The 12,280-nt window shown below is 34.2% G+C and overlaps 1 protein-coding gene across 4 annotated transcripts in view; it reads right to left on the bottom strand.

The window, feature by feature from the left end:
• VPS50 (VPS50, EARP/GARPII complex subunit) overlaps nt 1–12,280 on the bottom strand; it is a 140,956-nt gene that overhangs the window by 42,999 nt on the left and 85,677 nt on the right. For 3 of the 4 annotated variants that reach the window (XM_021102384.1, XM_021102385.1, XM_021102386.1), the window contains 4 exons: nt 8,299–8,389; nt 7,171–7,347; nt 4,274–4,392; nt 804–910 (listed from right to left, as the gene is read on the bottom strand). In XM_021102384.1, coding sequence (XP_020958043.1) covers nt 804–910; nt 4,274–4,392; nt 7,171–7,347; nt 8,299–8,389 — 494 coding nt within the window. The remainder of the gene's footprint in view (nt 1–803; nt 911–4,273; nt 4,393–7,170; nt 7,348–8,298; nt 8,390–12,280) is intronic. The other variant, XR_002347039.1, reaches the window with a different exon arrangement.

The raw sequence follows: 12,280 nt of genomic DNA, 5'->3' as shown, positions 1-12,280 counted from the left end.
GAATAATTAAACTAGGCAACAGGAAATTATCATCTCCATAGCAGAATACAGAGATTTTTATTGAAAACCACTAAGATTCCTGACTCGTACTGATGATTTAATTAATGTGAGAAGACATCTCTATAACTTATTTGTCAAATCAACAAACCTATGTGTGAGACACAAAGGTTGAGACAGCATATAAAATGTTGCAAAACTGACATTAAAAAATCCTTATCATCCTCAAACCTAAATATTGCGTATGGCATTTTTTCATGTTGCCTGCCTTCTACAAAATCATCAATAAAGGTCTTATCTGTAATAAGAACAACACTTCCTATGGTGTGAACATTTACCTTGTAGAACTCCTGTGCCTAAAAATGCCAAAGAATCACTATTCATTCCGCCCATCTGACAGGAAGATTATGAAGATCAATGAAACAATTAAGTACAAAATTTTGTGTAAATATAAAACTGGTACTATCATCAACTTACATGTACCTCTAACTCAGAGAATTTTCCCACTACATTTCTATTAATTGGAATATTTTAGAAAAAAGTAGAAGTCACAAAAACTAAATTTAGTTAGGTAGTTAACTAAAAAGGAAAAACTAACATTAATATTAGTATTATACTATTTGGAACAATTAAGAAGAGAAAGCATTGACACATGACAATCTTAAATCCTTCACTGCAGTGGGTACTGGAGTGCACAGTGAAAACCCAAAGTAAAAATCATTTGATAACAAAAGTAAACTAACCACTATAATAGTTTTTTGTTTGTTTGTTTTTGTTTGTTTGTTTTTTAAGGTGTAGCTACTTACCAACAAGTCTTATTACATTCAATGTTGTATTTGTTAAGATGGGTGCATTCACTTTATTTAGACTGTAATCTGATTTCTTCCTGCTTTTTAGGGTCTCTCGAGAAACACTTAACATGAGAAAAGAGAACAGATTTGCAATTAGAGTTGTCAAGTAGTAAACAAATAAGTTATTCATCTTAGGATCTAAACTTCACCCACTAATTAGTTACTGAAAATCTTACCATATATCAGGTGGGGATAGAGAGATTATCTTCCTGTTCTTACAGAATTTGCAGTCCAGAGGGGAAGAGAAATTAGTAAATAGAGAAATAAAGTACTATAATATATTTCTTTGATTCTTAGACATTAATTGTCAACCATTAAAAGAAGCAATGGACTGGGAATTTGGGGTTACCAGATGCAAACTATTACATTTAGAATTGATAGATAGCAAGGTCCTACTGCAGAGCACAGGGAACTATATCCAATCTTCTGGGATAGAGTCTGATGGAAAATAATATTAAAAAAAAAGAATGTATATACGTGTATGACTGAGTCACAGTGCTACTAGAAAACCATTAGAGCTCATCAATGAATTAGGTAAAGTTGCAGGATACAAAATTAATATACAGAAATCCATTGTACTTCTATATACAAACAATGAAAGATCAGAAAAAGAAATTAAGGAAACAATACCATTTACCATCATATCAAAAAGAATAAAATAAAATAACTAGTAATAAACCTACCTAAGGAGGCAAAAGACCAGTACTCTGAACACTGTAAGATGCTACTGAAAGAAACCAAAGATGACACAAACAGATGGAAAGATATACCATGCTATTGGATTGGAACAATCAATATTGTCAAAATGACTCTACTACCCAAGGCAATCTACAGAGTCAATGAAATTCCTATCAATTACCAATGGAATTTTTCACAGAAACAAGAACAAAAAATTTTGTAATTTGTATGGAAACACAAAAGATCCCAAACAGGTAAAGCAATCCTGAGAAAGAAAAATGGAGCTGGGGGAATCAGGCTCCTTGGCTTAAATTTATATTACAGAGCTACAGTCATCAAAACCATATGGTATGGGCACAAAAACAGAAATATAGATTGATGAAACAGGATAGAAAGCCCGGAAATAAACCCATGTACCTATGGTCAATTAATAAATACATGACAAAGAAGGCAAGAACATACAATGGAGAAGAGAAAGTCTCGTCAATGAGCGTTGCTGCATAAACTGGACAGCTACATGTGAAGAATAAAATTAGAACATTCTCTAACACCATACACAAAAATAAACTCAAAATGGATTAAAGACCTAAATATAAGACCAGATACTCTAAAACTATTAAAGGAAAACATAGGCAGAACACTCTCTGACATAAAATGCAGTAATATTTTCTCAGATCCACCTTCTAGAGTAACGAAAATAAAACAAAAATAAATAAATCAGACCTAATTAAACTTAGGAAGGAAACCATAAACAAAATGAAAAGACAAACCACAGAATCTGAAGATCAAAACAGATATTTCTCCCAAGAAGACATACAGATGACTAAAAAACAAAACAAAAACAAACAACAAAACAAAAAACAACCTGAAAAGATGCTCAACATCACCAAATATTAGAGAAATGCAAGTCAAAACTACTATAAGGTACTGCCTTATACCAGCCAGAATGGCCATCATCAAAAAGGCTACAAACAATAAATGCTAGAGAGGGTGCGGAGAAAAAGGAGCCTTCTTAAACTGGTGGCGGGAATGTAAATTGGCAAACAGTAGAACTACCTATGATCCAGCAATCCCACTCATTGGCATCTATCCAGAGAAAACCATAATTTGAAAAGTTACATACACCCCAATGTTGATAGTAGCACTATTTATAATAGCCCAAACATGGAAGCAACCTAAATGTCCACTGACAGAGGAATGGATAAGGAAGATGTGATACATACATACAATGGAACATTACTCAGTCAGAGAAAAGAAATAAATAATGCCATCTGCATTATTTGCCACATGGGTGGTCCTAGAGATTCTCATACTAAATAAAGTTAGACAATGAAAGGCAAATGATATCACTTATATGTGGAATATAACAAAAAGATACAAATGAACTTATCTGCAGAACAGAAGCAGACTAATTTATGATTACCAAAAGGGACAGGTTAGGGGGGTGGGGATGGATCGGGGGTTTGGGACTGGCATATGCACACTGAGGTATATGGAATGACTGGGCCAATGGGGACCTGCTTGTATAGCACAGGGAACTCTACCCAATATCCTGTGATTATCTACATGTGAAAAGAATCTGAAAAAGAAGAAAAAAAAGGGGGGGGGGAGTTGATTCAATAATGCGGCTTAGAGATTTTTGCATGAACTTAGGATGGAAGCTGTGAAATATAAGAAATTTTGATAAACTCAAGGGACACTTAGAAGTTGGAATTGATAGTAACTGTCAACTGGATGGCTGCAATTGGTAGTTTACATTGTGTAGACTTCTTAGGGGTTAAGACAGGTTAAGAGCTTGCATAATCCTACCAAGAATGCAAGCACATACACATATAATGGCAGATGCTTGTTCATTTCAATTTAATTAGAGCTTTCCTTTTAGCCAAAACACATCAAAAACATCTAATGAAGTCCAACAAAACAGTTCTACTCAATTCATAATGGATCATAGATGTCGATAATTAAATATGTATTTGTGTAAACCAATGGAAACTAATTTTCCCAATTAAAATATCCCAGTGACATGAGTTGTTCACTTTTGAGAAGAGAGACTCTATCAATCAGGGTTTCAAATCCATCAAGTACTAACTAGGTACTGTTGGAGTAAAGGGTAGGGAAGAGTACACTTAAATCAGGTGTATCTGTTGTCACTCAGTATCTGATACTCAGTCATGAAGTTACATCACTCACAAATCAGAATCAGGCCCAATTTAACTGAAAGAAGATGACAAAAATTCTTATATAATTACCATGGTTTTTAAAGAAGACAGTTTATCATAAAACAAAACTCAAGTACAAAGAAGAAGGCTCAAATAGTAAACAGCAATGACATTGGGAAGATTTTTCTGTATTTCCTAGTCAGAGGCGGGAACTCCACATACAAAACAAATGATTATTTTCCTCCTTGAGGAAAAGGAAATCAATGCGAAACATAAATTGATCTTTGTGAAGCATAAACTGCCTCCAAAGGCAGCACTGATTCTATAAATTGAAAGATTGTTTTTCTACAAAACCCACTAATCTGTAAACTAAAAGCTCTTTGATTATGCCCTATATCAAAAAAAAACCCTACCTTTTTAGCCTTTCAGGAATCATTTTTAAAATATATTAACTTCTGTCATATGACATTATAATCAAAAGAAAACTTTAATTTTTGATGTGTGTTTTTTCTTAATCTTTCAAGGAAATCCTATACGTTATGCATGCAACATAAAATGTGAAATACCATACAATCTAAGAACAATTACCTTTTCACAGGAGCATCGCCTGTCTGCTCATCAACATAATCTCGTTTTAGTTCCTCAGGAACATCACTGTCGCTGTCATACTCCTGATAGGCACTTTTTTCTTGTTCATCAGACTCATACTGAAAAGAACACAGAATATTCAAAACGTGTAGAAAGAGACAATCTTTATTGGAGTCTTTCAACACAATGAAAGTATTCAATTTTATATGAAGTAGCTTACAGAACAAAGTTCCTAATAATTTAGCTTTAATTTTGCCATTAAGAATTTTATTAACCTTCCATTTTCTTCATCATCCTACCTTCAGCAGCTCAAAAAAAAAAAAAAAATACAAACATTATACCTTCAAAAGCTTATAAATGCCCAAAGAAAAAAAATGTCCACCTAAAGAAAACAAATGGAAACAAATACATACCCTGCAAGACTTCGGAGAAGAGTATACATTTGATTAAAAAAAAAAAAAAGAAACCTCTTTTCCTTCAAAGTGGTTTCATCATACTTATCTCCACTTTGCTAATTCATTGTAAAAGCTTAAGGATACAATTCTGGCACTGTGGAAGTATTAATTTAGCTTAATAAACACATACGACATACATGCTAATGTTTTGATTCATTATGATAAGATTTAATTCCAAGGGCAGTTTGGAAAATTAGGCTTAGCACCTAGGGACTACTGAGAGCAAGGACAAAAATGGTAGATTTGCTCTTGAGAGGACATGTGCTTTCCTAACATTTTCATCATCTTTATGGCACTGTGGCCCAGTGCCAACAGGGGAGAGGACAGTGGAGTCCACAGACAGCAAAGGAAGCAGTGGCAGTATCACCATCCTCACTGCTGGTTAATATTACAACTTAATATGATTAAATGATGGCTAACATCTACTGAGTTTCACTCAAGTACTGGGCTAAAATGCTTTCATAAACTGTTTTATTTCTACGTATCAGTTGAGGAGACCAGTATGATGACAACAGGGGATGAAGTTAGTCCCCCTAATTCAACAACTATTTTTTGAGAGTTTAAAGCATTATGACAGGCCATTTTAAGATACGGACCCTGACTCTCAAGGACTTACACTACACTGGGAAAGATTAGGTCACAAGTTAAAAACTACAAAGGAGCATTAGAGGCATTCTTCCCCATGTGTATACAAAGTGATCTTGGAGAAAGGTCTACACAAGCTAGGGTCTCTTGGTTATAACCGAGATTCACAGTTCCACAGTGTGACAGATCCTCATCTTCTCAGGATTCTGTATTTGCAAATTTCCCCACACGATAACATCAAGGCTTCACTTTTGTGGTCATTCATGCATATGTCCTATGTGTGGAGTGGCAAAAATATCTGAGTCACCCTACATGCATGTTCCCAGCTGAACGCAAATAGGGTGGTACTCCACCTTCTTGTTTCAGCTCTCCTGCTATAAACAAGTGCCCTTTTCACAGTCTATTGAGTGCCACAGTCTTAACATTTTGTGCTTTTTGCTAGTGATTTCACTGTTTAGAATGACCCCCATGCACAGTATTAAAGTGCCGTCTAGTGTTCTTAAGAAGACTGTAAAGTGCCATAAAGCAAAAATACATACATTAGATAAGCCTCATTCAAGCAAGAGATTATAGTGCTGTTGCCCCTGAGGTCAAGGTTAATGAGTCAACGCTATATATTAAATTAGGTGACTTTAAGGAAAAACATACATAAAACAGGTTGTGTTTTGACCAGTTGGTAAAAATGCTATGACCAGAGGCTCACAGGTATCTAATCCTGTACTTTGGTTCTATATTTGCTAATGCAGTGTTTGTACTTACTTTATAGAACACTGCTGCCACAAATAATGAAAATCAAATTCTATGAGATTTAAATTAACAAATAACGAGTGCAGAGGGATATATTATTTCAAAAATGTTGGAATGTCTCAATTCTTCTGTTTAGTCTACAGATGCAATGTCACAAAGAATCACTAAATTATAATTTTAAACATGGTTTACAATGAAATAATTTCTACTTCATGATAAAACACAATGGTATACTTTCGTGACAATATTTTTTAAATTATACTTCGCTAAAACCAAAACACACTGAAAATATGGAGACAAATTCAACAGATTTTTATCAAACATAAACAGTTTTCCCTTCAGCTTCGCTGTTCAGGTTTGATAAAAATCATACCTAGTCTCTCCGGAAATTATGAAGATCAGAAGGATACATCCAAATTAAATATTGTGAAAATACCCTGTAGCTAACAGTGAAGTAAACATTCCCTCATTGTAAATATGGGGAAACCGAGGGTCACAAAGTCACAGTAATTTGCCAAAGGCCATACAGCTAATCAATAATAAAGGTCATAGTCATTCATCTGCCTCCAAACCCTTTGCATTAATGCTACTCTAGTTTATATTGTTTTCTGAGCTGCTCAAAGTGTTGTTAAAACACTATACTTCTAAATCCTCAAACTATCCCTGCCAAATAACTAAATAAGACATTACTCTCTCTCAGCTAAGGGGACATAAAACAAAATAACTCACTTAGTTGCCCAAAGTAGAATTGAGAAGAAGATGTAGATGATCTGTTCCCTCATACATTTGTCTAGCCAACAAATCATATGACTACACAGTGAAGAAACTATAGTCCTACTTGATTAGTAATCTGGTAAGGACATAAAGTAATCTAATAACAACATAAAGTAAATATAAAAGCAAAACATCATTCGAAAGGACAATGTCAACAAAATGTACTGGAAAACCATTACCTATACAAGTGGTATCACAGATACCTAGTACACAGGTACGAAGGTGAGTGGCAAAGGCATGAATAAATCTAGCTAACTACCTTGCTTCTTGGGTAGAGCACTCCCAATAAGAAAATGTTACTTATGTGCGACAGTGTGTTTTAGAAACACCACATACCCCATTAGAAGCCAGGACATCTTCTGTTTCTTCATCTTTGTGGTTGGCCTGAATTTCAAATGGATTCCCACCACTACAGTACTGCTCAAACAAGGTCACTGTTTTTGAGGAGGTTGAGGATGGCTGCTTACTAGGTGAAACTGATGGGGAACGTGACTGTTCCATGAATTTAAATTCCTAGACATTAAAAAAAAAAAAAAAGAGCCAGATCTCTTAGCAACAACAATAAATTCAAGTACATAAACATACTCCATCAATGCAAATGTAGAGTTAGTGAAGAAAACAATCCTGATTCTTCAGGTTATCCACTTTTAAATCTTGCAAGTTTTCAGAAAAGTATAAACTTGGACATACATGTCCAAAAGTTTTCCTGAAGACAACTAAGTTGCTGATTTCATTTAAAACAGTGTTATCTGCATCAAGCTACTTTTAGTTCATTTCATGTTAACTGCCCAGAAAACTTTTTTAAATAACTTCAGTTTGAATGATAATTTTAAAGATTTTTTTACAAGGAGCAAAAGTCCAAGAAAGGTACAGTTCTAATCAGTAAGGTCTCATTTATAAAAACTAAGTGTTGTTAGGTCAAACAGCTTGCACCATTTAAGATACTCTATATGTCAAAAGCTAAGCATGAAAGATATACCTTTCTTTGTTATACTAATATCTATAAACTTTCATTTATTTCTCTTTATACACCAAGAATCAGACAACACAAACACATGCTGAGGTCAGATGATACATCTTCTAGTCTTAGCTTGACATTAATCTATTATACTCCATTAATTTTCTATATAATACTGGGAATGTCACCTGGATTCTTTCTCTGTGCCTCTATTTCCTCATCTGTAAAATGAGAGGGCCAATCTAGAGGAGAGAATGCTAAAGCTAAAGAGTTGTAATACCCGGTGCAAATCATGCATTTCTCAAATGAGAAAACTGAGGCAGTCCAGAGGGATTCAGTGCCAAGTTCAAGGTACACCTTGTAAAAGAGGCTTATTATTAATCAACTTTAAGGAAGGACAGAAAAGCATTATTACTTAATTTATTTTATAAATGCTTTCACATAGCTGGTTTGTTTTTACAGGTGACTAAATAAAAGACTAATTTATTTGTTCTTAAGAAACTTACATGAAGTTGCAAGATGCTGAAATTTGACTTAACAGGACAAAGTTCCCAGGTCTCATTCTCTAGAAACATTCTCAGTTCATCAAGCCGTGTTCTTCAAAAAAGAAAACGAATACTCCAAAAAGTAAGAAAAAAAGTACACTGCACACCAGAATTAAGAAAATATAACACAATTATAGAATCATCATCACAGTCATAATTGACTTTGAAAACCCATTCAGAACAACACAGTAAACACATTTACTTTCACATACTTGTTAATATCTGATCGTCTGCAAGAGAAAAACCTTTAAGTATTTACTGAACTCAGAATATTTTTACTATACTGCAAAAATAATGCATAGGAAATAACATTTTAATGAAGGGACTAAACTAAAAACTCCTTACCAACTCATGTACATAAGCTATCCTTAGCTAACCATGCATCAGTGCAAAAAAAACAAGAAATAATTTATAGGGTTTATGAAACCATAAATACTAATAATGTTTTATGCTAAAGCATAGATCCTCATCATTATTACTAAGCCACAATATCAAGATGATTACCACTCTCCAAATATATTTTAGCAAAGTACCTCCCTCCACACAGTATTTATGAATTAAATTAGCAAGTATGGCACTCATGTACCCAACATTGCACTAGTCATATGTCACACTCATCTCTTCTTTCTTTTATGCTATTTCTGGTACTGTCTCTCCTGACTAATGAGTACATTGTATGTGCAATTCCAGAAAAACAAATACTTCCTTTCCATTAACCCAGGAAACAAAAGGCCAGTTCCTGCCCTGTTCGTCTTCTTCCAACAACCTCACTGCTGTTACTAAAATCTTGCTAAAGACAAGGTCCAGATTTTTTTTTTTAATGCACAGGTTCTAAAATAGAGAGAGAATAAACGAAAAATTCTGTGAAAAGGAGAAACTGCTCTAAGTATTAGAGTTAACAGACAAGGACTTTAAGATAAGTAATATAAAATAAGCTAAGAAAAACAGAAAAAGATGCACAAAATGAATAGAAAGGAAAATTTCAAAGAATTGAAATATAAAAAACAAAAAAGAATCAAACATTCTATAACTGAAAATCAAACATTCTATAACTGAAAATCAAACATTCTATAACTGAAAACAATACCTCAAATTAAAAACTGGATAAGCAAAACAGCAGAAAATAAGATTAATGAACTCAAAGACAGTTCAATAGAAAATATCTGAACTGAAGCACAAATGGAAAAAAACAGAAGGAACAGAAAAGATCATAAGAGATATGTGAGACAGAGTCAAAACATCTAGTGTGTATGCAACTGGGTGGAGAGGATAAAGAGAATGAGCAAAAGCAGTATTTGAAGAGGTAATGACTGAGAATTTGACAAAAGTGATTGTGCCCATACCTATCACCATATGTGAAATTTAACTAAAATGGATCATAGATCTAATGTAAGAACTAAAACTATAAAAAGTTTACAACTCCTACAATTCAACAATAAAAGGCAAATAGCACAATTTTTAAAATGGGCAAAGGCTCTGAACAGACATTTTTGCAAAGAAGATATATAAATGATCAAAAAGTTTGTAAAAAGATGCTAAATATCAGCACACATTAGGGAAATACAAATCCAAACCACAGCTAGTACCACTTTACAAATACCAAGATAGATATAATCAAAGAGACAGACAAGTCTCTAGACAAGTGTTAGCAAGGATTTGGAGAAATTAGAACCCTCATATAGTGCTGGTAGAAGTGTAAAATGGTGCAGCCACTTAGGAAAACTGTTTGGTAGTTCCTCAAAATGTTAAACCTAGAGATATCATATGACTCAGGAATTTTACCCTTCATTGGTTTCCTGTGGCTGCTATAACAAATTATCAAAAACTGAGTGACTGAAAACAAAATTTTATTATCTCACAGTTTTTGGAGGCCAGAAGTCTGAAATCAGAGGGTTGAAACCAAGGTGTTGTCAGGGCTACACTCTCTCTGGAAGCTCTACAGGAAAATCTGCTCCTTGCTTCTTCCAGCTTGTGGTGGTTGATGCTATTCCTTGGTTAGTGCCCACAGCACTCCAATCTCTGCCTGTCTTCACACAACTTTCTCTTGTATGTAAGTATGTCTTTTTCTTTATGTCTATGTCAAGTCCCCCTCTGTGTCTTTAAATGTGATGGCATTTAGGGCCTATCCAGATAATCCAAGATAATCTCATCATAAAATCATTAATTTTGCTGTATCTACAAGACACTTTTTCCAAATAAATTAACATTTTCAGTTTCTAGGTATTAGGACCTGACTTTTTTTTTGGGGGGGGGGTAGGAGAATGGGGAAACCATTTGTCAGCCTACCATACACTGCTAGGTACATACTCAAAAGAACTGATAATATATGTCTATGCAAATACATACACACAAATGCTCACAGCAGCATCATTCATACTAGGTAAAAAGTGAAAACAACCCATATGTCTATTAACTGAAGAATGGATAAACAAAATGTGGTACATCTATACAACAGAATTATCGTCCAGCCATAAAAAAGAAAGATGTTCTGTTACTTGCTTCAACATGGGTGAAACTTTGAAAACATTATGCTAAGTGAAAGCCAAATACAAAAGGTCATATAGTGTATGATTCCATTTATATGAAATGTTCAGAATAGGCAAAGATACAGAGACAAAAACTGGATGAGTGACTGTCAGGGGTTGTGAGAGAAGAGTGACAATTAACTGGTACAGGATTTCTTTTCAGAGTGATGAAAATATTCTGAAATTAGGTAGTGGTGGCGTTGCTGAATTATACATTTTAAAGGAGTTTTTGGCATTTGGGATAATGTATCTCAACAAAGCTATTATTAAAACAATTATTACGGTAGGCAGGATTCTAAAATGTTCTCTCTCAAGATCACCTGACCTAGTCCTCAGAACTAAATATGATGAAGACCCTCACCATGATTATGTTACCAAATAGGACAAAAGGGATTTTGCAGATATAATTAAGATTACTAATCTGCTGACTTTGAGTTAATCAAAATGGAAATTATTCAGGTGGAACTAATCTCATTCAATAACCCTCCCCGAACACTTTTTTTTTTTGGCCAGGATCACTGGCATATGGAAGTCCCCAGGCCAGCCTTTAGTTCCATCCATGTTGCCAAATAACCCTTTCTAAGGCAGAGTTTTTTCTCTTCCTGATAGCATAAAGGGAAGTCAGAGAGAGTTGCTGGCTTCTGAAATGGAAAAGATCAGGCACAAGGACTGGAGAGCAGCATCTAGAAGCTGAGAATACTCCTTGGCTGACAGGTGCAAAAAAAATAGAAACCTCAGTCCTAAAACCACAAGGAACTGACTTCTGTCAACATCCTAAATGTGCTTAGATGTAGATTCTTCCTCAAAGACTTCAGATGAAAACCCAGCCAAGATCTTGATTTTTGGCCCTGTGAAAACCTAAACTGAGAACCTAGACAAGCTGATCCAGACTTTTAACATACTGAACTGTGAGATAATAAATGGATGTTGTTTTAAGCTGCTGAAGTCATGGTAATCTATTACACAACAATATAAAACTTGGTGATAAAAGATACCAACTCACAGACTGAAGCTTGGTTATTAAGCACAGAAAGTAATATAGAAAGTGCAAGCATTATGACAAAAACACTAAACAAGAAAAGGTAAATGAGTCACAAAATTGGTTCTTGTATTATTCCAGAAGTATATTAACCTAAGGTCAACTGAAACAGAATAGGAATGCTATTGGAATGCTAAAGGTATCCACTACAACAAAACACATTTTAAAGACAAGAAAAAATGCGTTGAAAACTTAAAATAAGATGATCAATCCAAAAGAAAGCAAAAACAGAAAAAGAATGAAAAAAAACTACACTTTTAGAAATCAAACAGTAATATGATAGGTTTAAACTCAACTAGGCTAATAAAAACATTAAATGAAAATGAAAAAACAATTCAATCAAAATACAAAAAATTATCAGGTTGGATTTTCAAATAAA

The sequence above is a fragment of the Sus scrofa genome, chromosome 9 (genome assembly GCF_000003025.6).
Source record: "Sus scrofa isolate TJ Tabasco breed Duroc chromosome 9, Sscrofa11.1, whole genome shotgun sequence".
In the NCBI taxonomy this organism is placed as follows: domain Eukaryota; kingdom Metazoa; phylum Chordata; class Mammalia; order Artiodactyla; family Suidae; genus Sus; species Sus scrofa.
This window is presented reverse-complemented; position numbering and strand designations above follow the sequence as displayed.